This window comes from Puntigrus tetrazona, chromosome 14 (assembly GCF_018831695.1).
Source record: "Puntigrus tetrazona isolate hp1 chromosome 14, ASM1883169v1, whole genome shotgun sequence".
Taxonomy (NCBI): domain Eukaryota; kingdom Metazoa; phylum Chordata; class Actinopteri; order Cypriniformes; family Cyprinidae; genus Puntigrus; species Puntigrus tetrazona.
In genome coordinates this window covers 24,063,292-24,089,516 of record NC_056712.1, presented here as the reverse complement: position 1 = coordinate 24,089,516, position 26,225 = coordinate 24,063,292, and the positions used below count along the sequence as shown (strand labels likewise).

At 38.0% G+C, this 26,225-nt stretch overlaps 4 protein-coding genes across 6 annotated transcripts; 2 read left to right on the top strand and 2 right to left on the bottom strand.

Annotated features, from left to right (window-relative positions):
* Window positions 1-34: 34 nt before the first annotated feature.
* On the bottom strand, window positions 35-2,727 carry tmem35 (transmembrane protein 35). Its single transcript, XM_043256695.1, has 2 exons — window positions 2,479-2,727; window positions 35-1,638 (listed from the first exon to the last, which is right to left on the bottom strand). Exons 1-2 carry the CDS (start codon window positions 2,596-2,598, stop codon window positions 1,276-1,278), a joined length of 483 nt encoding a protein of 160 aa, XP_043112630.1. The 5' UTR covers window positions 2,599-2,727; the 3' UTR covers window positions 35-1,275.
* Window positions 2,728-3,110: 383 nt separating this feature from the next.
* Window positions 3,111-14,042, bottom strand: arl13a (ADP-ribosylation factor-like 13A). Of its 3 annotated transcripts, none has more exons than XM_043257604.1 (10): window positions 13,908-14,042; window positions 6,340-6,453; window positions 6,153-6,232; window positions 5,817-6,066; window positions 5,539-5,644; window positions 5,173-5,378; window positions 4,571-4,667; window positions 4,209-4,476; window positions 4,013-4,129; window positions 3,111-3,772 (listed from the first exon to the last, which is right to left on the bottom strand). In XM_043257604.1, the coding sequence occupies exons 2-10, from the start codon at window positions 6,396-6,398 to the stop codon at window positions 3,708-3,710; spliced, it is 1,248 nt and encodes a 415-aa protein (XP_043113539.1). In that variant the 5' UTR covers window positions 6,399-6,453; window positions 13,908-14,042; the 3' UTR covers window positions 3,111-3,707. The 3 variants fall into 3 exon arrangements, with proteins under 3 accessions (XP_043113539.1, XP_043113537.1, XP_043113538.1); XM_043257602.1 differs by lacking the exon at window positions 13,908-14,042 and adding an exon at window positions 7,634-8,327; XM_043257603.1 differs by lacking the exon at window positions 13,908-14,042 and adding an exon at window positions 7,634-8,326 and having other exon boundaries at window positions 6,162-6,232.
* A 37-nt stretch (window positions 14,043-14,079) lies between these two features.
* On the top strand, window positions 14,080-20,846 carry xkrx (XK related X-linked). Its single transcript, XM_043257601.1, has 3 exons — window positions 14,080-14,433; window positions 18,732-18,997; window positions 19,276-20,846. Exons 1-3 carry the CDS (start codon window positions 14,084-14,086, stop codon window positions 20,070-20,072), a joined length of 1,413 nt encoding a protein of 470 aa, XP_043113536.1. The 5' UTR covers window positions 14,080-14,083; the 3' UTR covers window positions 20,073-20,846.
* A 579-nt stretch (window positions 20,847-21,425) lies between these two features.
* nox1 (NADPH oxidase 1) lies at window positions 21,426-26,206 on the top strand. Its single transcript, XM_043257561.1, is given in 14 exon segments — window positions 21,426-21,586; window positions 21,706-21,801; window positions 21,943-22,053; window positions 22,139-22,223; window positions 22,759-22,910; window positions 23,349-23,530; window positions 23,612-23,631; window positions 23,634-23,737; window positions 23,828-23,920; window positions 24,006-24,247; window positions 24,734-24,896; window positions 25,060-25,206; window positions 25,307-25,431; window positions 25,517-26,206. Coding segments are annotated over 14 exon segments (1,692 nt in total). The 5' UTR covers window positions 21,426-21,541; the 3' UTR covers window positions 25,644-26,206.
* The last annotated feature ends 19 nt before the right edge of the window (window positions 26,207-26,225 follow it).

Genomic DNA, 26,225 nt, shown 5'->3' with positions numbered 1-26,225 from the left:
GCGGCGTTTTTAATATTCTCACCAAACTCCACAATAAACTGCATAGAGGTTTTATTGTCAGATTCTGCATGCACAAACATCAGTTTTTTCCCTCACTGTCAAGAGTATAATATGACCCATTCTGTGTAAACTAAGAACGCACAATTCAGTCCATGAACTAGCCGGGCATTCTGGTAAAGGTTTGGACACCGATCACAATCTGTTAGGTATCTTTACTCACTTACAAACAGCAAATTATCAGCATACATCCAAACATATCAGACAAGTTTCTCAATTCTACCTCTTTCCAGCACTGTGCATTTTGAATGTATCACTTATTTGACACACCTGATCTATTCGGTTTATTAGCAGTGATGCATATCTTGAATTAAGTATGTAAAATTAGTAAGACGCCTCAAATGAGCAGTGCTGAATTTTCAGGAACAGTATAAAGGAACAAACTGATCTAAAGAAAATACAGTAGATAGAAAATGGACGGGGGGATCCATTTTAGTAAGAAAAAGAGTAAAATAACGTGGTACTTTTATCACTCAAAAGGAGAAATCAACAATAAGAATCCAATGGTACGATGTTTATTAGACTGTTTTTCAAGAGACAAGCTAGAAAATCAAATTTGATAAAAATAAACAAAGAAACATTTCCATACTCAAATTAAAAAAACAGTAATAATATGCAGAACTTACATGTATCTGAACAAATGTATGCTGTTATGTTTTCAGTTTTGATTTTGTAACAGATTTCGAGGCAACAGAAATGCCACCATCTGCCATTTTAACAAACTGTGTATAGCATTTTTTAATAATAATAATAATAATAATAGTTAAAACAAAAATCTATCTCAGTATAAACAGAACCGGCTTTATATAGTATTCATTGACAGTAGTTCAAAAGTAAATAAAACATCACAAAAATTGTTGACATTTGAAGAAACCTGTATGATCTGTGGCATTTTTTTATGTTGTTCAATGCAGGGCCAAAAGAACAATAACAATAAATACAGCAGGGAATTACAGTAGTTTAATTTTATGTTGCAAAACCACAACCAAAACAGTTGCCACAATGGTGATTGTCCAAATTGAAAATTAGCATTTTAAATCAGACGTTTTACAGGTGAGACATGAGGTAAAGGTAACATAACATCTGGTTTTCAGGCTGCTGATATGTAGCTGTGGGACATAAATCACCTTTTGGGACTACTGTCTTTTTTTCCGAGCACCTTCTCTACTATCCAGAGAATCAGATCTGCTGCCTGGCGCTCTCTGTGAAACTGTGGAGCTAAGAAACTTTGACTTTGTTTTTTTCCTGGGCAGTGATCTGCTCTTCTCGTCTCTCCTCCCTCTCAGGCCGGTCCTCACCCTGACGAGCAATGAGCAGCCGACACGTCAGCAAAATACCAAACACCAGGGCGTGAGCGTAGCGTTTTAGAGGATCTCCAACCAGCTGGTGGAAGAAAAGCACCGCTAGCATGACCAGCAGCAGAATAAAGTTGGCCACGTCTTTTGGTCTCCCTGGCACAAGGGTCAGAACAATTCCACATCCCACCTCAAGAGTACCAATAATCTTGCGTAGAAGTACAGAAGAAACACCGATTTTTTTCAATGCTGGAAGGGCCTTTGCATAACTCTTGTACGCCCTTTTCTGAAAAGTGAACAGAAACATTACGTTTACATTTTTGTCAAGAATAATTAAGCAAAGCATATGTGTTGTATTAAGTGCACTGCAAAACTAACAGATGATAGATAGATAGATAGATAGATAGATAGATAGATAGATAGATAGATAGATAGAAATGCTTCATGCATTTTTGTTTTTGTATTATTTTAATAATCACATTGACCCAACTGTATTGCATTACATTTTACTGTAATATATTATTCTAAAATTGTAAACATATACACACATATATACATATGAATGTCTACGACATCAGCACAGCAGCTGCTGCACCTGCAGATGGAAGATAGAATTTGCTGGAAAGCGGCGCCATTGCTTTATCACGAGCCGCTTCCAAAGGACCCTTTTAGAACGCTACCGCTAAATAATCCTCACACGTCATATCTGGGAGCGTTTCGTCCGTTCATCATACAGATGATGCGCATTGTGATGTCATAATTGACCTATTTATGCGGTAATGAAACAACGTTGCGGCTGTGCATAGAATGCGCTGTTCAGCCGCTCCAATTACGTTCAATCGCGTTACATAATTCGACTCATAATGAGGTTTATAAATTTTGTCTTTCTTACATTTAAGATTATACGTGGAATTAAAGTAGGTTTATCTTATATTCGCCGACGCGTTAAATACAAAGAGCGATAATTGAATTGCTCAAGCAGGGGGCGACGGCACTAGCGGACATTTTATAGAAAGCTGCAAAAAGAGCCAGTTACTTTCGCGCCCCCTGTTAAAACAAAGCCGGCTGCCTCCAGCTGAAGCTTTTTTTTTGCTTATATGGATGCTGCTAAGCGACGGTCACTTACCATTTCACTATAGGCATCTTTGCTTAACCTTGGCGTGAGTTTAATTGTACCCATGAACACGAAGAACAGACCCAGCGCAAAAGAAAGGGCGACAATGGTTATGGTTCTTGGCGAGGCCATCTTCGGTAAAGTCTCCTTTCGATTGGCATCCGTTGTCCCGCTCCAGCTTTCTTCGCCGTCCTGCTAAAGATGCTGAAGGGGGGGAAGGGCTTGATGAATACGGTCAAAAATGGCTGCATGTCATTCCGCTTCAGTTCTAGGGAGAACCGTTAGAGGGCGCTGCGGTAAAGCCAATGGTTTCCAACAGCAGTGAAACTCCGTACTCGTGCTACTTGCAAGCGGTGCTTCTCGACACTTGAGGGCCTCGCAACTTATAAAGACGCCTCAGGATGGTCGAGTTGCAAACCCATTGTCAACAACGTTAATTTGGACAACTGTTTGTTACCTGAAAGAAATTCGCCAACTTATAAGTAACAATTAAAAAAATACAACTTGAATATTTCTCGTTTTTCGATTAGCCTTCAAGGTAGCGAGAGGACAGCTTGACTTGACTAGCTTAACAAAGCGCTGACTGGTTAAGAAAAGCTCTTATTGTTTGATAGTATATTAAAAACCCAGTTTCAGGATCAGGATTTTGTTCATTTATTTGCTTGAAAAACAACAGGGACAATCATTTTGAGCAATACGTATCCCATCACGCAGCTTTTTCTTCATATAAAACCATCACACAGCAAAAGAAAAAGTATAAATTGGGTAAAAAGAAACGGATTTATACATTTTCAAAAAGGTAAAAATTAATAGAATTTCACAAAAAAAAGGTAGGCATTTTTTGTAAAAACAGATTCAGATTCTGATTATCAGACTGATTCATACTGTTTTAGGTTATGCAAGTTATAATACAAAATTCTTTTAAGAGAGACCTTTTTAAATGGATGTCCCATTTTTAGTATAGGCTCATTCCTTCAGTCGTTTCTCAATAATCACTTAATACAATTATAATACAATTACAATACAAACTATACATATTTTTATGAAAATTGCTTCAAAAACTTTTTACAAATGTATTGACGATGACAATATAGCCATTACATAACAGTAACTTCTGTTTGCAGGTATTGATAGCAGACTTCTGGGTAAAAGACATAGATAAGTGGTTCAGCATGTCATCTATCCATCCATCCATCCAAGTCTTCTATTTCTTCATAAATCTTCATTCTTCTTTTTCACTACTATCCCGAAGCCATGTCCTGTTCCTGTCGGGCTTTGAGAGCCAAAATTGCTTTTCGGTAAAGGTCTATTAGGAAACAGGCAAATTAAATGCTTTAAATGAGTCTACTACAGATCAGGGCTGTCTGTGTTCAGCAAATGCTTTGGTTTGTTTTATGGTTTTAATATCAATGTAGCAAACTCATTGCCAATAAATATAAAGAGTTTATATACAATTGTGTTTTAAAATTTCTCCCACACGGCCTAAATTTACCCCAAGAGCAGCCATGATCAAAATGGATCTGTTATAGAGGTCACTGATCCTTACCGAAAGTAGTCGAAAGATCAACAGGCTGTGCATAAACTGCTGGAACTTCCTCTGTGTTTATCTTGTTCTTTCTTTTTACTTTAACTGTCTTCTTTTTTCTCGTTCTTTCCTCCTTTCCTGTGAATAAATAGTATGAAAGCATGAAACGAAAGAGGATGCAGCATTTCACTTTTAAATGACACTGAAGTTTGAATACCTCTAGAGGTTTTGGAGACCTCGCTGTTGGGGGACTCTGGTAGACCAGTGTTCTCCTCTTTTACTTTGGCTTTGCGTTTCATTTTCTTTCGTTTGGGAGGCAGTAATGCACTGCTGGCTTTGTCTTTGTGGCCGTTGTGATCCTGTTCCGCTTCATTTCCTTCTGTCTCCTCTACCTCATCTTCATTTACTCCTCTGCTTGGACTCCCCTTTTTCATTTTAACCTTTACCTTCTTCTTTTTGCTTAGTTTCTTTTTTAAAGAGTTCTCCTACAATGCCAAAGGGTAAATGAAAAAGTGAATTATAGTAAATTAAACAACAGTAAAAATTTGTAAAAGCAAATCCGTGATAAAGATATTTAACCTTGTTTAGAATATTTTTGATTGGTTGCAGGGTCCCATTTTTCCTCGTGGATTCATTGTGCTGTTCTTGACGGATATCGGTTTTGCTTATATGAGTTCTGCAAAAAAATAAAATGAGTTGCGTATATGTCACTGTCATACATGTACACAAATTAGAGAATATGATGTATGAAAATGTTCAAAAGAATGAATAAGAAAATGTTAATAAGAAAAGGGATAGAAAAGACATTTATCTTGTTGCAAAAAACTTTTTTACTCTTCTTTTGAGTTTTCTACTATTTTTTATATTAGGTTATACTGAATAAAATGTAAAAAAGAAGCACAACTGTTTTCAACACATCAGAATGAATTCTGAAATATTATAAATATCATATCAAAAAACAGCCTTAAAGTAATGACTGCTAAAAAGCGCAATAATATATATATATATATATATATATATATATAATTCATAATATTATTGTTTTGCTGTATTTTTGATCAAATAAATGTATCCTTGGTGAGCAAAAGAGACTTCTTTAACAAACATTTAAGAGTTGTGCTGATCCCAAAGTTTTGAACGCTAATGTAAATCGTATTATCTTACACAAATGCATCCCTTACCTTTCCTCTTTAGCTTTGTTCCGGTTCTTCTCTATTTTGCCTCGTCTTTCTCTTTCGTCTGGCCCTAACGGTCGCCTCCCATCTCTCATCACACGAGCACAGAGGTCAGGGTAGTCCAGGCACACGGCTCGCAGTAGCCATCTGAGACCTCGCAGAGTCTTTCTATCTGACCAGCGGCGCAGATCCATCGAGGCAGAACACGGCTCCTGTAGATTAAGTACAAACTGCTTAAAACACACTGTTATAAAGCCACTGGCAACTGGTCAGAACGTTGCCATAAACGTCAACATGGCACACTGTGAGTTCCTTTACTCTGGAGTTTTATCTTATGTTTTGGATATGTCACAATTGTTTCACAGTACTCACGATGTGGCAGAGGGAACGGCTCTGGTTGACCAGCCTCTCTAGAGAGAGAATTTCAATGAGTTCATTTCCCAGCAGAGCATTTATTTTGTCCTGTTTATTTGCCAGCCTGTTATGAGATATAGACAGAGATGGCCAAAATAAGCTGGATTGCAGGCAAAATTCTAATAGTTGCCTATTAGGCACAATGAAGATAGGTATTGCAATTTTTAAAATATATGATTTATAATAATCAACTGATATATGTTTAATAATAGCAGTTGTAAACAGGGTTATCTTACACAAGAAGAGGTTTTGCTGCTACTCTTGGATGTTTCAGTAAGTCCCCCAGAGCTTCTTTGACCTCTTTCATTCGTTGTCTGTCACTGGAATCCACCACAAAGATGATCCCATGAGCTTCACCGTAATGCTCTCTCCAGGACCCCCGAACCTCTGGAGACCCTCCCATATCCAGTATGTTAACCAAATAGTTCTCCACCCTTAATTCAGTGCGGACACATCCATGAGTGGGACCTACATCTCCAGGGGGCACTGAACAAAGTTTCATAAAATTAAAACTCAACAAATTGCAATAAATGTAGCAAATCTCTCACTGAAGAACTTTGATCAAAAATTACCTAAATTACCTCTCATCATCCCTCTGACACAAGATGTTTTTCCAGCCTTGTCTAAACCAACCACTAGGACCGTTATCTTCCTAGAAAATGTTCAAACCAGGTTATTTCATATGGGGCATTTGTTGATAAGCTGGCCCCTATTAAAAATGACATAGAATTGTATAGGATTTGCTTGACTGACAGGTACCTCAGTGGTTGCTGGAGTTTGGAGACCCAGCTGCAGCAGTTGCTCATGAGGTTGAACATGTTGACCTGAGGAGGAGAGCACCAGGGAGAGCACCATCGTCTCCTTAACTCGTACCTAAGAGCAGATAACAGGGATACTCCATCATTTGTGCTCATGGCCTTAGAATACATGTAAACCCCAGCTGTTGTGTCTCACACAGGCATTAACCTTAAGCATTAGGGATTCATTAGTTACTTGAATTTCTGACTCCCACACCACCCCCTTAATACCTGTAATGCTCGAAAAGCAAATACAAACTATGGTCAGATATAGGATGAGTTCTCACATAGTTACTTTGTTTGATTTTTGAGCATTTTCTTTATAACTAAAACAAATATTTGAAGTATTTTACTTATATTTTGAAATGTATTTTACTATTTGTATTATCTTCTATATTGTTTTTTAAATAATTACAAATATTCTTAATTTTTTTCAGAACATTAATGTTGCAACTTCATTAAAAAGAATTTAAACACACTTGTATGAATGTAAACATGCTATGTTACAACAAAACAATATAAAACAAAACCTCTAGCCATCTTTTCATACTTATAAGTATAAGTATAAGCCAACACTGTCAAGCATTTAGCCTTATTTCATGGCTTTAAGAAGTCCAACCATTGCTGATTATGCTTTGTTTTTGAGACAAATAGCAGAATAAGTGCCTTTAATGGCAAAACAACCTGTTTATATTTAGATAGCAGCTTCCTATCCAGGGCAGACACATACATAGTAGTTTTAATCTAATTACATTTACAGGTGTCTGAGTTATAGGAAGGTTTCAGTGCTGGGTCTGTCACTGTACATCTGTTCAGTCGTGTAAATCTTTAAAGAGCAGTCTGAGTCAATTACACTGTTCTTGTTTTGAACACCTGCCCCTTTATCCGAGCAGCATGCATTGCTGTAGCCCACCGTTCCAACTCTCTATGTCTGTCAATGTGAAATAAGTTTAAACATTTTTCTACATAACAAAACTTCCCAGCTGACTTACATATAACTAAAGGTGCCACAATGTTAAGTTCTAGCCTGCCTATTTGACTCCAGCTACAAGACATCAACATGTTTGGATTATGAACTGATTATAGGAACAAGTGTTTAGAGATCGCTATAATATTCAGTGTACTCTGCATGATCACACGTGATCGTAAAACAGCATTAATGAGTACGCAAACATATGCAGAAACATAATACAGCTAGTCATGCCATGTGTATAGAGTTGTTCATTAAAAAATCAATTTCAAAAAATAGTACTCACAGCAGTATGTCAGACTCCATGCGTTTTTGTTTGTCGCTCCAGAGACATTTTGCACAAGTCTGCTAAAAACTAATCAGGCTCTACTTATTCCTCTAATCCTGTCACCTCATGCGGGAGGAGCTTAGAAGGAACGCCATCACATCCTTACAACCAATCATATAGGAGACAGGTGACAGCTGCCATTCTGCATGGTTTAACTCAGCTAAATGCAGACATCTGCCAGGTTATTATAAGCTAAATATACGTCGATTTTAGCTCAGATTTTAGTTATCCGAAAAGCCCATAGACATCTGCTTTGAGGTAAATGGGAAATATTTTATTTACCACTCAGTCTAATGCATATTACTTTGCAGACAATCCAAGTGGCACGCAAACGTCATCCTGTTGTTTACGTGCCACTTGCAGATAAATAATCCAAGTGACGCAGGCTCACTTGTTTGTGTATCTGAAATCTCCATCTTCAGAAGACCCAGTTAAAATTAACTTCAAAATGCATAAATAATTAATTATTTGCGCACATCACTACTTTTTTTATTCATGTGATCTCTTAATCTTTAATCAAAAACATTAACTTCCCCTTCCATTTTTTAAAATCTCTTCTCTGATGACGTGTGTACCTGGCCAATAATTCATCCTGTCCAGCTGCCTGTCACTCATATGAGATCACACCAATTAGCAAACAACAACCATCCTATTAAATCCTGATGGAAAATATCAAGTTCCGTCCTGCATTTTTTCTTGTTTAAAGGAGAACTCCTCTTTTTTGGAAATAGGTTCATTCTTCAACTCCCCCAGAGTTGAAGAATAAAGGTTTACCGTTTTTGAATCCATTCCACCGATCTCCAGGTCTGGCGATAACACTTTTAGCATAGCTTAGCATAAATCATTGAATCCAGTTAGACCAGTAGCATCGCTTTCAAAAATGACCAAAGAGTTTCAATATTTCCCCTATTTAAGAATGGACTCTTTTTTGTAGTTATATCGTGTACTAAGACCAAAACGTTGCTGCTGTACCATGGCCACAGCAGAAGAAGTGATATACGCAGTGACTGAAAACCAGACCCTCTTGCTTACACAGGGAGGGTGTCTTCCAAGATGGGGATTATTTTCCACAGGAATGGGAGCATAGTTCCTAATTCACCCAAAAATAATCACTTATTTTACATATCTCGAAGCCATCCTAAGTGTAGATGACTATCTTCTTTCAGACAAACACAGTCTGAGTTTTTTTTCCTGGCTCTTCCAAGCTTGGTAATGCTGGAGGATAGCAGACATTATTTTGAATGTCTGTAAACTGTATATATCTGCAAGTACTGCGTTGTAAAACTAACCTTCAGGGGTTATCACATGTCCTCTGAAGAAGATTGATGGGTTTTGGCCACAAAAATATTTCTAGTTAAATTTTAACATATATAACTGACTTTATTATAATGTTTTCTGTGAGAAAGCAGAGTTCCCGTCTTCTAGGCTGACCTTACGCCAAGAAGCCAGAACTCGACTCTCTGTCAGTCAATCAGTTATTTACATTATAATTACGTTTGGGCTGAATAAAATATGCCATAATTTTCATGTTTGGGGGAACTATTCCTTTAAGGCCCATTTACACCAAGAAAGATAAAGAAATTGACAACCATACAGTTTTAATTAATTCCAGATTTATAATGATAGCTACACAGAGTAACAATCACTGGAATCATTATCAGAATTATTTTTGCCTGTCAAATAAATGATAAAAATATTCACAGCCAGTTTGAATCCACCCGACTTTAAAGAGTCAACTAAACATTAGTGCTTGCTTCTAATAAACAGACTCATTTTGTGAGTTGGAGTGGAGACCAAAATAAATGTTGTTATAGTTATGTTTATAGTAGTATGTTTATAGTATATATATATATATATATATATATATATATATATATTGTATGTGTGTGTATTTATAATGTATTACATATTGTATATAAAATCTTTTATTTTAGACGCAATTAATCACTAATATATAGTTGTTATTTGTGTGAATTTTAGTCTGATTTTAGTTTTGTTTTTTTACATTAAATTTCAAAAGCACACAGTATTAAAAAAACATTATCTAAATGTATTTGCTACATAAAATATCAAACCAAGTGGCATTTGCAATGAAATTTTATTGTCATTCTATTGTCATAATGGTCAATGTATTTATAACATTAACCTTTTTTTTTAAACAATGCCACTCGGTTTAATATGGTTAACACAGTGGACATTTCAAGTCAATTTCAGCCCAAACTTCACTGTCCTTACCATGACTATGTTTCCTGTGGCTATAATTCATGTCAGGTAGACTGTAATTATGATAACAACATGCAGTTTCGGGCTCAACCCACTTCAAGGTCTGTGTCTGACTCAAGATTCCAAGCCAAAGGTTGTTCAAAGCACAACACGCAAACTGCGCTGAATCTCAGCCTTTATCTAAATCTACTAAATTTGAATAAACAAATATGCGACATAGGCGTTTATCTGCTCACATCACTTCCTGTTTCACCTATTTTTCATTTTCCAAAAATTTTAGATTGGCAGTTGAGAAGAAGCGTTTACGTCTGATAGAGTCCCTGGTAGGGTCTGACCAGCCGCAGCGCTGCAGAGTTTCCTGAGGCGCATCACATACTCTGACCCCCAGAGGTCCAATTCAAGACGTTTGTTTTTCTGTTCGGTCATTTGAGGATCTACACTGAAAACGAAATTGGTGTTGAAACAGTTTTTTCCACAGAAGCTGCTGGCAAATTTCCAAATAATTACAAAGAAACGAGCGGATAACATTTCGAACTTAGTAAGACTTCTCATATTCCAATAATCTTTGTTTTGCAACTTAAAAAAATCCTTTTTTTAGTGAACTGCAACATTTTAGGCACGCCTCCGCATCTATTGATTCGAGCGGTTCTCTGAAAGATCAAATTACTGACGGCAGTTTCGACACTCGAAACCGGACGTAAAGCGACTGCCAAAACAAAACAAAACAAAAGCAACATCCTCTTTACTTCTCTGCAGTCTGATCTGATTAAGTAATTACTGGCAGGCGCTTACTTCATCTGCTGACTAAACTCATGTGGAGCCTTGAGCGCAGGCACAGCCCCCTGTCAGCTGGCCACGACACGAATGGAAACAGCTCAGTGGCCATGTTGCCCGTCCTTACAGCAGCTCATTTAATACACTCTATTCCATGAATCACGGGCTGAACAACTGCACATACCACATTATCTAAGATCCAAGAATTCCACAAGCTCATGTATTTTACTAATCACTGCATTATCCCATGATTCACTGGGCATTTGGGAGCCGGGTTCATCCGAGTTCAGTTTGGGACAGCGAGTCTGTGGGGGTGGGAATGCAAAGCAACGGGACTACTGTGTGCCTGCCATGTAGTAAAGATATCCAACCGACGCGCTAAAATTAGATTCGGGAAAAAGAAATCTAATATGCAGGTGCTTTCAGATGGCCATTGTTAGTGTTTTATTATGCGGCTGCCATAGGCAATGGCTGTTTGCAATGTGAGCATCTACAGGGATGGTTTACGGCCGTATGAGGCCCCTGGAATAACAGACGCTTTCGAGCCTCTCTTGAATAGTAAATAGAGGCACAAGTACTTAGTTGCAATTGTGAGAATAAACTCACCACATGCAAGATGTATTTGAAAAACAGGACCAAAGTATCACGGCTTGCATAAGCATCAAAGCTGAGATAAGGAGATAATATTTCTCAATTCTAAATGTATTGCTAATGCAACAAATTCAAGCGACGTTAGTTCGATTTTTTGAAGTCAGGCCAGAGTGAGACTCTCGATTCAAGGCCCCTGTGATCATAGACGCATCGGAAAGGTAAATAACATGTCCTTGACTGTACAAAAAGTAGTATGTAGATTTGGACAGATGGCAAGCTAAAGCGGTTTTCTCATGAACTGAATGCATAAAAGCAGTCACTGAATCAGAACTGATTGAACTGAATGTTGTTGAGATTCTCTAGTAAAAGACAAGCAAAACACTGTGTATTATTCATTTCATGTTTTTCCTAGCGTGTTGTATGAGGTTAGAAGGAAAATATGCACCTCTAAAGGTTAAAATGATCTTATATAAGTAATGCGCTTTAAATGTGCATGTAATAATGTGCTTTAGAATCATTATAAGAGGGAAAATTGTGCACTTAATTTAAAAAATATATTTCTAACAGCGGTGCTAAGCAAACTGACTTACAGCACTTAGGTATATTCATACATATATTTATTAAGCACTGATGAGTAACAGCTGTACTGCTTTCGTCTTTTGTTATAAGCTCTTTGCCTATAAACCTCTTTCAAAGCCTCTCTTGACCTTGTATTTCATGCAAATACATAGACAACCAAAAAAAGCCTACATTAAGGCTTCAAGGATACCGCCATCTTTATAGAATTTAAAGTGGCCCCAGTATGGATGTTTGAAAATGACCTTCCATGCAGTGTCTAACACAGCTCTAATGAATAAAAAAAAAAACACACACTCCATTATTTATTTTGGAAATGGGCTCATTCTTTAATTCCCCCAGAGTTAAAAAGTTAAGTGTTACCATTTTTGAATGCATGCAGCCGATCTTCAGGTCTGGCGATGGCACTTTTAGCATAGCTTAGTTTAGATCATTGCATCCGATCGGATCAGTAGCATCGTGTTCAAAAGTGACCAAAGAGTTTCGATATTTTTCCTATTTAAAACCTGACACTTCCGTAGTTACCTCGTGTACTAAGACTAAGGAAAATGACGTCAACATGAAACGCAAGCATATTGCTTGCCCAATTGACGGTCTTTGCCACTGGGTGCCGCTTTTGGAGCCGTTTCCCTGGTATCGCTGTACACAAAGCGGAAGCGTTCACACAGCTTTTATTGTGAAATGGATTGGAATCGAATCACCGCGGAATAACGTCATGCAGAGCGGTTTAGAATCTTAAAGGCGCCGGTGTCACGCAAAAAAAAAATCTTTGAAGGAATGGTTTGGGGGTAATTGAGCAAGTAAAAGATAAATGCATACTAGCCACCTTTTTCCTGACGTAAAAATGGACACGCCCATTTGTAAATTCTAACTTCCGGTCTCATCAGCGTCTAGCTATTTTTAACTGTACAAAAGAGTTCATTTTAATATTTAAAGATTAATATCGACAATTCGTGTGTTTTATCATGTTATTTTTTAAATTATTACGTATTATCTCAATAGTTACCACACCTGTTTTTAGTGCAGTTTTATAATTAGTTCCGCGTTGTATTTATCCATAGCATGAACCAGAAGCCTCTTCTACGCTGAAGAAAAGGTGGATTTATGTACTAAATATAGACAACTATATTGTAAAGAAAAACTAATCCATATAATTATAATCTATGACAAAAAATACTTAAATCATGAGTGCAAATTTATAAAATCTGAATTTAGTGGGCATGCAAGTCTCCTGAGCCAAGTGGATTTTGCAGCTTCCAAAAGACAAAAATTGCACATTTATATTTTCTATATTTTAATATGATAACACCCAGCTCAGTGCGTCATCCTCTCGTCCGAAACAACAAGCTGCGTAAGTATGAGTCTGTAAGATATTTATTTCATATTGTAAACAGCTTCAGTGGTTTAAACAGGGGGTTTTGAGAGTGCTTGAACTTGACTGTCGGTAATGTTCTTGATGTTCTTAATATTAAAATGATAAATTACATTAAAAATCAGTTGCATTACAAATACGTTACGAAATGACCCTGTTCATTAATTAAACAGACAGCTACGCACAAAATCGGATTTAGCTTGGTGTAGTCTGAACGATACTCCGATCCGTATCGAAGCGATACCGATACTGAATATGGGATGGCACACCCCTGCATGCATGTCCTGTTGTGTGAGGACTCCCAGAATCATATGAATCTTTTATTACCCTAATAATACGGGCACTTTAAATTCACCTTTCTTGATTTGCTTTCCGTCTCATTCAACTGCACTGAAAAGCAGATATAGATATAACGGACCGGTAATGCAGTGCAAAGACTGGTCACACATCCTGAATGAACTTTGTTCAGTTGCCGTGCGCTAGGACCCGGGGGATTTCGGCAGGGCGGCCAGAGACAGTGCAGGCTTTCAGTCACTGCATGTCAGGACACACCTGGCTCTCGGGTCTCCGTGGAAAGTCTCTCAGCAAAAGGGAGACAGTTTAATTGATCGACGCTGGCGGCTTCGTAATGTCTAGATGGGTACGTAACGCAGCCTGCTTCAAAACGCACGACGTAACTTCACGCTATATACTTACGTGACTTTCCTTCACAGAACTGCATATGTGGCAGTGTGCGTATGAGGCAAGTTCACATAAACGCACGCGGACGGTTGATCTGAGATCCGAATCGCCGACGATGGCTTCTCACAAACAGCGGCGCTCACGCCGCGCGGATCGAGACGTGTAAAGCGCACGAGAAGTAACGACTGAAGATGGAAAACAACAAGCCGAGGGAGCATGACATCACGGAGGTGGTGGCGCAGCCCGCCGGGAACCCGGCTGAGAACGGAGCCGTGATGGTGATCAACCACGGTGAAGTCCATCCACCCTTCAGCGTGCTGTGGAGCACCGTCCTGTACTGCGCGGAGTTCGTGTGCGCCTCGGTGCTCAGCAGCATGTACCGTAAGAGCGACGACGTCGTGTGGATGGGGCTGACTATCACGTTCATGCTGGTTCCGTCGGTTCTGACCCAGCTCACGCTGACGTTCGTACACCGGGACTTGGGGAGAGACCGACCCCTCGTGCTCTTCATGCATCTGCTTCAGATGGGGCCTATTATAAGGTATGAGCGTCGGTAAGGTGACACTTGATGATCACATGACCACAATATTGACAAACGCATAAAGGCCAACATGTTTATCTGCACGTGGTGTGAATGTTTATCGCCGTGGGTTTATTTTTTAATCTGGAAAGCTATTGAACATTTCCTCCGTTATTACCCGAGAAGTAAAGATGGTTTATTGAGCACACTTTGACCTTTGGTGGCAGTGTTTTCTGGGTTCGTGCTATCGCACTATACGAGATAAGCTGTTAAAAAGCTGTGTAGAAACAGTATAAACTTGTACAGCAGTATAAAACCTGTCAGGTATAGCTAAAATTTAATTTAAGGGTTATGGAATACAAAATGTGACCCTGGACCACAAAACCAGTCGTAATGGTCATTTTTTTTATTGAAGTGAGATTTCTACACCTGGATAGATGAGCTTTCCATTTAATGTATGGTTCGTTAGGATAGGACAATATTTGGCCGAGATACAACTTTTTGAAAAATTGGAACCTGAGGGTGCAAAAAAAAAGTAAATATTGAAAAAAGTCATTTTTAAGGTTGTCCAAATGAAGTTCTTACCAAAGCATATTACTAATCAAAAATTACATTTTGATATATTTACAGTAGAACAAATTAAAATATCTTTATTTTATATCTCTAATATATTTACTGAATATCAACTGGTTTTGTGGTCTAGAGTCACAAATATTTAATGAAATAGCTCGTATGTAAATGGAAATAATAATAAAAATAATAAAATTATTATTTGGCCTTCCCAAATTAAAATTTTATAATCTAAATGTAGTTTGATCTTCACACACACACACACACACATATGTATATATATATATATATATATATATATATATATATATATATATATATATATATATATATATATATATATATATATATAAAGAAATACATTTATTTTGCAAGGATGCTTAAATGTGATCATAAGTGACGTTTATATTTTACATTTTCTAGTCATCAAGAATCAGGAAGAAAATATATCACAGTTTCTAGAAAAATATTAAGCAGCATGTTTTCAACACACCATAATTTATATGGTGTATTTATATTACCATACAAATTAAGGAAAACTAATAACAAATTAAATTGTGCTATGTATTTTTTTTCTTAGCCATATTTTATTTGGGATATTTTATATTCTAAATAATTTTTTTTTAATGAATGAGGTGGATCAAACAGTGAAAGAAAAGCAGCTAAAAGGACCTATAACAAGACCTCCTTCGAGATTGTTTAAATCCAACACCAGGTTTTCAATTTTATTCATTTATTTCACCATTTGCTAACTATTGAAATGCGTAAAAATCACAACACTTATGTAACGACCAAGAATGAGTTGATTGTTTTTTTGTGTGTGTGTGTTTTTAAGTGCTGCGTATCTTTACCCCAGAAGTTTCCGCTTCCACTTCTGAAATGCCTGACAAGTTTAGTAACAGGTCAAGTCACAACACATTGCCATTGCAACTGCTGGAACTTTATTTAGAAGTTCTTTTATAGTACATTATGAAATTACATGAGTGAGTGATCTTAACTGTAAGTTCAAACCACCACTGAAAGTTTTGGGTGTCTCCCAGAAATATTTTAGATACAGTAACCCCATCCCCCCACCCCTTCTGGCATTCGTGTTTCAAATTTCAAAATGTGTCCAGTCTTGTTGAGCAAACATTGACATGTTTTCCTGGGTTGTAAAGGTGGAGTCTGGGGAGTTTGGGAGACGTCTGAAAGTAATACCGTAGCAGGATTCAATATTATTGGTTGGAACTGAAATCGTAGGGTGTGTCTCTACACACAAACAAAACAAGTATAATTATTTTTCCGTCTACCGTCAGTTACTGTATTCTGTTAATACTGTTATCTAGGAATATGTGGCAGCTCACTGGCAGGACAGATATTATCTAGGTCGTGAACGTGGTCCTACAAATATCTGTTCAAAGACTGTTGACTGTACTGCAGAAATCGGTGTCAAGTCTAATGACTAGTGTAAACAACAGATTGATATTCTCGGCAGTGTGTAGCTCTTGTTTTTGTAATTAAAAATTATATGTACAATCATCTTGTGCCAAAGTGCTAAGCTGTTCTGTTAAAAATGCATTAGTTTCCGATTTCTTACCAAAGAAAGAGTATGCGGTTTGAGATTTAGTCTTCAGATCTGCCGTAGCTTCGTGTCAACTTGAAATCCAAAAGAGAATTTATTTTAGTTTTTAGTTTTTTTTTCTGCACAATACTGCCCTATGATCGACACTGTAGACAACATGGGACATCTGTTTCGCTGCTTACTGTCAAGTCTGAACAAAAAAAATGAGGAAAAAGAGGAATGCAGTGTGGACTAAGTCCTTCTTTGGTATGCTGTGCCGAGGTCAGTCAGCAGTCAGTAGACTCTAAGAAAAGATGAGGGTCAGGGTCATGTCTATAAATATATGATACAGTGTCATAAAATCATTCTCTTGCAGAGGAAATCTGTCTTATCTTAGTAAACTCAGAGCTTCCTGTTTTTGCAGCTTATATAGTTTATATTCCTGTTGATGTCGATGTATTTCTTAAGAGAGCAAGTGAAGATTTTTCATGACTGGATTACTGGGAATGTTTTTTTTTTTTTCTACATGGTTTTGTCATATTTGTTAGTGTTTGCCAAATTTGGGCTGCAAACACAAAAGTTAATCCTGATACAGTAATTCCACTCTATGCTTTGGCTAGAAGCATCGGCCAGCATTAAATATCAAGATCAAAATAGCCACCCTCCTCATCTCCTTATATAATAAGAGAGCCTATAGTTGCTGTGCAGAAACCAAAGACTGTCTTCTTTAGTATACCTCTGAATAACAGGCTCCGGTTTCTTTGTGCGGCACAGGCCAAGCGTTCTAATATGGCAGACAGCTCTCGCTTTATTAGATTACAGGTGCCCCACCCACTGTAGATGCCATAATGCTGTGCATCGTATTATGCCGTAGAAACACAGCTTGTTTTTAGATTATATCTAGGTGCTCTGGATGCATTTTTCAGGGATATTATCCTACACAGCTTTATAAGCGCACAAAATGGTTAAGGGAACCCTGACAATCGCTCCTATTAGGCTTTGTGTTTGGGTTGTAGACTTAATTTACATGCTTTTGAATAAACATGGCCACTCGCGCAGACTGGAACGACTTCTTCTGCAGCTAAGTGTCGAAAGTCGTGCTCAAAACATCCTTTTTGTTTCACAGCAAAAGTGGTGGTAATTGCTGTGATAAAAAAAAAAAAGAGCGGAAGTCATTCTAGTTCTAGTTAAGGCTAGGGTTTGATTTGAGGTGTCACTTGATCATGTGATCTGTCATCTGACGCTTTATGTGCAGCAGTTGAAAAGGATTGCATACTGCCGACCGCATGCATAGAAGTGTAATAAACTAGCGTGAATTGCGTTTAGATGTAAAGTTCACCCTCAAAACTCTTATAAGGCTGCCCCCGTTTCATCAAACAACAAAAAAAAGATTTGGATCAATGATCAAACGATTTTTCATTTCGGGTTAGAATATAGCTGTTATTTTTTGTAATTATATAATAAGACGCACTTAATGAATTAATACAAATACATTTATACATTGCATAAATGGTTGAGTTAAACATAATATTTTTGTTTTGTTAACTGATTTTTCACCAACCATTAACTCTTATCTTATCATTAACTTGTTACGTGTGAAACTAATTTTTATACACATTTTGGCGTAATAACACAAAAAAGTTAACAGCTCAACATAAACCATTACGAAAAATGAGTCATGTAACACTTTAATGTATGTTGAAGTAAAATATATTCTAAATATATTTACTGTGACAGGTTGTCAGTTGAATGCATCCTCGTTTAATGGAAGTATTAATTCCTTTTTGATTTTTTTTTTTTAAGAGTAATGTATGCATAATTGTTTTAAATTTGTTTATACTGTTCATAGTTCACGGCAGTGCTGAGTGTTGACTTGTTTTCTGTGATTGTAATGTTAAACATGTTCATTCATGTGGTAAAGTCCGTTTGATTGCAACTTAAAGACAATGCCTTATTCAAATTAAGTGAATTGTTGTGCTCATGCAGGACGTGCAAACACCACTGTTGTGAATTTTTCACCCAGAATAAGCACTGACTTCACACTTCTCGTTTTTCAGCACCGCAAGTTGATAAACTGGTTTGAAATGGTTTGATCTCTACGATTCTGCTGCCACCTTGTGGAAACTAATTGCATGAGTAGGGAAAGTCTGTTTTGTTTGCTCAAAGTGTATGTATCCACTGTAATCAGTATTTTTTTTTTCTCTTTCAGGTGCATTGAAGCTCTTATTGTTTACTGTCAGGCTGGAAAAAAGGAGGAACCATATGTTACCATTTCAAGAAAGATCAAGCTAAAGCATGGCAGAGGCTTAGGCCCAGCCTTCGAATGTGAGATCGGACATTCAGAGCGCAAACTAGCCGTCCACCGCAATGCCTTTAAACGCACAGCTGTTATCCAGGCCTTCCTAGGCTCTACTCCACAGCTCACTCTACAACTCTATGCCACCATTCAGGAAAAATATGTCCTTCCCACACGGCGTAAGTCTGAATTCTTTACCACATGCCCAGTGTAATATTGCTAGCACTTAACTACAAAAATGTATATGAAAATGTACTCGCTTCAGAGAAGCGAAGGTGTAGATGTTATGACTAACTACTCGGCACGTTAATGGATATTCACTCTTATCTGAAGGACACCCAAGAAACAACCATGTTTTTCATGCTCCTTAATAAAGTTAACAAACAAACTCATTGCAAAGTGTTACATTTTTATTGTCCACATTTTTCACTAATGCTCATCCTGTTTGTGTTTACAGTTGCCCTGATGATCATTTCCTTGATATCTATCATATACGGAGCTTTAGTTTGCAGTGTTCTGGCCATACAGATCAAATACGATGACTACAAAGTGCGAATGAAACCTGCTGCTTACCTCTGCATGATCCTCTGGCGAGGGTTAGAGATCGCCACACGGATCACCACCTTGGTGCTCTTCAGCACAACGCTCACGGTCTGGGTAGTCTTAGTGGGCCTGATCAACCTGTTCATCTTCTTCTTCCAGCCATGGGTTGAGTTCTGGGCCAGGAAGACGTCACTGCCTGAGAACATAGAAAAGAACTTCAGTAAACTTGGCACCACCGTGGTGCTCTGCATGGTCACATTTCTCTACGCCTGCATCAATATTTTCTGCTGGTCCGCCGTGCAGCTGGACCTGGCTGATCACGACCTGGTGGAGAAACAGCCTCGCTGGAGAAGCTTAGCCGTCTACTACACCCTGCGCTTCACGGAGAATGTGACCCTTATGATATTGTGGTACTACTTCAAGTCAGACTTCTATGAATACATATGCACACCTCTGCTGGTGGTGCAACTTATCGTGTGCTACGGCCTGGCTGTAATCTTCATGCTGATCTTCCATCAGTTCTGCCATCCGTGCCGCAGACTTTTTCACTACAACGTCGAGGACTGTCTGCGGTGCTATTGTTGCTGGAAGAAAAAGCAATCAGAGCCACCTGAAAACAGTGCGGATGGTCCTCAAGAACCTCCTGATCTCACCAACCACCTGACAGATCGAGAAACCGATATCGTGGACGATATCATGGAGGCAGCATGAAAAGCAGCCGCTGTTATGTCAATGTAGCGCTGTTTGGGGCCATGCTAGGCGTATTTGCACATATCCGGACTCAGGAGTATTACATCGAGATGATGAACTCTGCTGTAGCTAATGTATATAGTGAAGGAACAGTTGATTTTTATACGGTCCTAAAAGCTTTAGGAAATTGGTGTTTTATGCCATTTGGAGCTGTTCTTCAAAAAAAAGGAGTAGAGCATTAAAGCCTTATTTCGTTGGTGTGGAAAGGGTAGCTAATCATTTATTAATTTGTAGAGCGCTGACCTATTTCTTTTTGTTGAAGACCAAAGAATGCCCTCGGTTGAGTTATGCTGGGATGATTCACAAAGGCAGCTTTCAGAAGAGAGCTGCATGGCTGGTCTATGCGCCAGGTGTATGGGAATCATGCCCATTTGGGAGAAATGAAACCGATAACATTTTGGCACCTGTTGCACTAACATTTTCCAGGGAACCTTGACTCTACAAGCCAAAGAGCCTTCAGAACTTTTCTTAAGTTTGTTTCAACAGCCCTGTGCTTGTAGTTTTGCAGAGCCTTCTTTAATGTCGGAAGTTCAACTTGCATTTGCCTTAATATTTTGTGATTGTAATTGTGTGCCTAAATAGACTAATGTTCTTAATTTTTAATTGCAAAAAGAGATGTCTGTTTGTTTATTTTGTATGGAAATATTTTTGCGCGTGTGATTTTTGCCTGAAATGTGCCTCTTTACTACTGAGTTAGATAATGATATATGAATAAAGATGCATTAAATATCTGAATTGTGACTGATAATAATGATTTTGAACTAAAGCATGCCTTTACAAGAAAAGATTGTATTTGTTATATAAGGATTTTATGGTGAACCACGTGAAACCCGCTAATAACCTACTTCATATTTAAAATCTAAAGAAAGACATTAAATGTTTGAGTTTTTCACCCTGACCGCTCTCCTTGATCTTCAAAAATAGCTAGCATTTATTCAGTGATCATATGTACCACTCTTTTTATGGAAATGTGACAATAGTTTTCAATTTATACCTGACTCAGGCATTTCTTGCGACTTTACATATATAAAACATTGTATTAAGAGTTATCATAATGCATAGTAGCTTCTAATAAAAATGTCGTTAACTTTAAAATCAATTGAAAAGGCTTAGTGGCTCAATTTTGGCTTGAACTGGGGAAATTGGCTGATAATTTCTAAAATGTCGAAACGGCCAAGCCCATATCGTTCATGTGATTCTTTCCCGGCAAACATACAAAGACGCGCTTTTTATGGCCTCGTTAACTCGTCGGTATAGCTTTCTCTCGGGAACTCCTTCACACGCTCGACAGCGATTAAATGATATTTCCAGCCCATTTCCTGGTCGACGATGACAGTAGAGGGTTGGCCACGAACAGGACAGGCGAGGAATAAAGCGCTCATCCGCGAGGAGTGCACTTCATTCGCTTCACGCAGCGCTAGAGAGCAAAAATGGGCAACTGGATTATCAACCAAGGGCTCAGCGCCTTCATCTTGGTAAGAGACTCGTTCCTGACTTTTTACGTAACTCACATTACCTAATAAAGTTCGCTATAAAACATGAGGTAAAGTAAGCCATGTTTATCCATTTTATTAACGTGTCTCTGGATTTGTAGGTGGTGTGGATGGCCATCAACATTTTCCTCTTTGTCCACTTCTTCTTATTCTATGATCGGGGAGAACAATTTGAATACACTCGTGAACTTTTAGGGGTACGTTATGGCATACAAAATGTGTAAGCACTAAGGCAAAAAGGACAGTAAGGAAGGAGATGTTTTATTTTGCCACATCCAAATTAGATTTCATGTAGAGGATCCTGTTAATAATGGTAATCATAATGCTGTTTCTTTCAGTCTGCTTTACCTTGGGCCAGAGCTCCAGCTGCTGTACTAAACTTCAACTGCATGCTGATACTGTTGCCAGTCTGTCGAAACCTGCTGTCTCTGCTCCGCGGATCCTTTATAGTGAGTTGCTGCACAATCGCACCTTTGTGTCTGGGAGAGTATATGTGAACCGTTGTATATATTTGCTCTCCTGTGCACTTTTCAGTGCTGCGGCCGAACAATGAGGAAACAGCTGGACAAAAATCTGACTTTCCACAAGTTGGTCGCTTACATGATTGCCCTGATGACAGGTAAACGTCATGATTTTTTGAAAATCATGAATTAACAGGAAGTTGTTGAGCGTATCACAGTAGGTTATAGACACCTGATACAGTGTGTTTTACAGGAAAGGGCTGATTTGCGATAGCTTTTGTGGACATTCACACTGGCATGCCGTTATATAATAGGAGACTTAAGCAAAGGCACTGTTTGTGCTGTAGGCGAAGAATTTTATCTCTGATAACCCAAGCATTACAGTTATTCTTCATGGGCAGATCTGGATAAACATTGAACAAGTTTGATTTTGTAAGAACCAGAAAGCATAATTCTGAAAGAAAAAGATTTAAAAAAATGGGTTAGAACAAGTGTCTTCAACCTGAAGGTACTAAACGGTGTCTGCATGAATATATAAATCATGCAGAACTTTCATGACATTTCTGACTGATTTGCTAAACATTCCTGTATTGACCCCGGAGTTATAGAATATGTTTGCAAATTACCCAATAATTAGAATTGTTTTAGGTTGTAAGTGTTCTTTTGACCATGTGAAATCTCTCTTTAACGCAGCCGTTCACACTGTTGCTCATTTGCTCAACGCGGAGTGGTACACGAACAGTTTCCAAGGTCAATATGGGCCTCTCGCCACTACTCTGTCCGTGCTCGATGACTCCCGTGAATTAAATACAACTTACCTAAATCCCATTCACTCCAATTCTACAGTGAGTCACTATTTAATGGCTTTTATTTTTACGTTTTCCTTTAAAGCTGATTTATACACATCATATACACTAATATAAATGTATTGCTAGGTTTTATTGATCAGAAGAGATATAAAAGCATGCCGTGTACTGATAGATTTGTAACAGTACACAACTATAATAAATCAGTATGGTAGAATGATTTCTAAAGGAACGTGTAGCGCTGAAGACGAGTAAATTCAGCTTTATTCCTCACAGGAATAAATGGCATTTTCTAATATATTAAAACAGAAAGCATTTTCATTGCAATATTTCACAGTATTACTATTTTTGATTAAGCAAATGCTGCCTTGATATAAAAAAAACACAAACTTGAATGGTATTCTACATTTGAGCTCCACACTGCATTGCTTATGTGTTATAACGTGCCGGCTTTAATCTTGTTTCCTTGTACTCCAGACTCCGACGCTTCTTGTATTCACCACAATTGCGGGTCTCACAGGGGTCGTCATAACTCTTGCCCTCATCCTCATGATCACTTCGTCAATGGAAGTCATTCGCAGGAGTTATTTTGAGGTCTTTTGGTATACGCATCACCTTTTCATCATTTTCTTCGCTGGCTTAGTTTTCCACGGTGCAGGGTAAGATCTACTGAGCGGGTAAACCCAGTTTTAAAAAAATGATTAAGAGTAATTAACACATGCTTTTTGGATTCTGCCCAGGCGCATTGTGCGAAGTCAGCAAATGACCAGTCCCCTCACAATAATTCATTTTGCGAAGATCAGCCAGAGAACTGGGGAAAAATTCAGGAATGTCCAATTCCGCAGTTTGCAGGAGGGTTTCCTCAGGTAAAAACAGTCACGTTTGTAGTTGCACAAGCCAATGATAGATTTATTCGAGTGCTTACTGATTCCAATTTGATGAATCCTTTGTTGCAGACCTGGATGTATGTAATTGGACCAATGATAATTTATCTGTGTGAGCGGGTGCTTCGTTTTATTCGCTACATGCAGCCTGTCAGTTATAGGAAGGTGAGTCTTCACAGACTATATTGTTCATCTGAACCCCAGTACAGTTGTTCTGTAATGACAAATGGCTTCCGTTCTTGCATTTTAGATTGTAATCCGCCCGTCAAAGGTGTTGGAGCTACAGCTGGTGAAGCCTGGATTCAACATGGAAGTCGGTCAGTACGTGTTCCTCAATTGTCCAGCCATCTCTCAGCTTGAGTGGCATCCATTTACCATGACATCAGCCCCGGAAGAGGACTTCTTCAGTGTGCACATCCGATCTGTTGGAGACTGGACTGAAAAGCTCATCGGGATGGTTGAAAACCTACCAGAGGGTGGGCAGGGACCTAAGTACGTACTTTTAGTTCATTCTCTAAAAACAAAGGTTCCAAAATGTGGTAAAAACTATTTGGGTTTCCCAAAAAACCTTTCAGTCAAAAGCAGGTTCTTTTTTAGCATTTATGGTTCCATGAAGAACCTTTTACAGTTATGCAATCTTTTCATTGCACAAAATCAAAAGTCATTATTACAATGTTCTTCAAACTGGATATTTTTGTGGAATTGCTGCAACTACTTTTAAAGAGTGTTCTTAGAATAACCATTTTTTCTTAATATGAGGAACATTTTAACAATCTGAAGAACATCTTTCACTATAAAGATGTTGCGTAGTGAAGAGGTTCTGTGGATTTTAAAGGTTCTTTATGAAGACATGGATAGTATTCTTCAAGCTGCAGATCTTAATTTAATTATGGAAAATGTTTTTTCAAAATCTGAAAAAAAAAAAAGACAGGAGCAGTAATGTATCAAGAAAATCAATATTGAATTTTTTTGCTTCAGGATGGCCGTGGATGGCCCATTTGGAACTGCGAGTGAGGATGTATTTGATTATGAGGTCAGCATGTTGGTGGGCGCTGGGATTGGAGTGACCCCATTTGCCTCTATCCTGAAGTCCATCTGGTACAAGTTTAAAGACTCTGACCCCAAGCTACAAACAAAGAGGGTAAGATCACGTTGGAAAAAAATAAGGAAGTTGGGTGCAAAGGTCTAGCACAATCACGTTTGTTGTTGTGATATTACAAAGTTTACCTTCATGTCCTAGATAACAAAGTCCATCATCCCTTTAAACTAAATTTTCTATTAATTACTGACTTCTTTCCGTTTAGATTTACTTCTATTGGCTGTGTAGAGAGACATACGCCTTTGAGTGGTTTGCAGATCTCCTACAGGTTCTTGAGAAAGAAATGGAGGAACGAGGAATGAGGGACTTCCTTACATATAAACTCTACCTCACCGGATGGGACCAGAGTCATGTATGTGCAATAATCCCACTCTTCATCTGAAAAGCAGGTTGATCTAATCTGAAATATGAGTCATTTATTAATCACAGAACATATTCATTGGTATGTACAGGTAAACCATGCAATGGTACATTTTGATAAAGATACAGATATCATCACCGGTCTAAAACAAAAGACACATTATGGCCGACCGAACTGGGATAAAGAATTTGATCAAGTTAGGCAAGAGAACCCATCGTAAGTTTCTAAAACTTTTTTTTGATGTTACTGATTCCTACATGACACTCAAAATACCCCAACACTAAACTTTAAATATGTATAGGTCTGTGGTTGGAACTTTCCTGTGTGGCCCACAAGCCTTAGCAAAGGACTTGGAGAAGAAATGTGTGAAGTACTCTGACGTGGATCCCCGGAAAACCAAGTTTTACTTCAACAAAGAAAATTTCTGAGGATTTTTATTTTTTTCTCTCACAGGAAACATAATTCTCTTGAAGGATCTCTGCACTAGGCATTGCGCACGTAAGCAGTATCGTGATTTGCCAATTGTCAGATCAATGAAAAATAAGACGCCCTTTATCCTGGAAAGTCAACTAATTGCCAGAAGGGACTTATTCCGTGTCTGAGTCAAAATTCCACTCATTGTATTTTTACTTTTTTTTTCTTTCAAGGTTTGGCTTTCCAAGTTCCTGGTGATAAATGAATCACTAAGAAACAAGGAAATCAGATGTATGCCAGACTGTATTGTGTTTTTGTAAACGCCTCCTTGTGTAAACAAGTGCACAGCTCTAAAATTAGCATTTACTGAAAAGCATTTCGGAATGCTTGTAAAAGGTAAAAAGGGAAAAGATCTTTTCCTAACAACATGTCACATATGGTTAGTCACTAGTTATGTAACCTTTCAACAATCAAACTTACTTTATCATCCAAGATATAAATTGTTAATACTGTACATTATAAATGTCTTTTCTAAACTGTATTTAAAAATAAATTATGAAGGAAATATCTTCTGCATTGAAAAAAAAAAATCCAGC

Bases quoted from the DNA above. Each gene is read 5' to 3' on its own strand.
- tmem35 (XM_043256695.1), bottom strand. From the start codon at position 2,598: ATGGCCTCGCCAAGAACCATAACCATTGTCGCCCTTTCTTTTGCGCTG. The intron at 1,639-2,478 runs GTAAGTGACCGT...TTCACTTTTCAG, and splicing joins AAGATGCCTATAGTGAAATG to AAAAGGGCGTACAAGAGTTA.
- arl13a (XM_043257602.1), bottom strand. From the start codon at position 7,653: ATGGAGTCTGACATACTGCT. The intron at 4,668-5,172 runs GTAAGGGATGCA...ATTTTTTTGCAG, and splicing joins AACAAAGCTAAAGAGGAAAG to AACTCATATAAGCAAAACCG. The intron at 4,477-4,570 runs GTTAAATATCTT...TTGGCATTGTAG, and splicing joins TCAAAAATATTCTAAACAAG to GAGAACTCTTTAAAAAAGAA.
- xkrx (XM_043257601.1), top strand. From the start codon at position 14,084: ATGGAAAACAACAAGCCGAGGGAGCATGACATCACGGAGGTGGTGGCG. The intron at 14,434-18,731 runs GTATGAGCGTCG...TTTCTCTTTCAG, and splicing joins CAGATGGGGCCTATTATAAG to GTGCATTGAAGCTCTTATTG. The intron at 18,998-19,275 runs GTAAGTCTGAAT...TTGTGTTTACAG, and splicing joins ATATGTCCTTCCCACACGGC to TTGCCCTGATGATCATTTCC.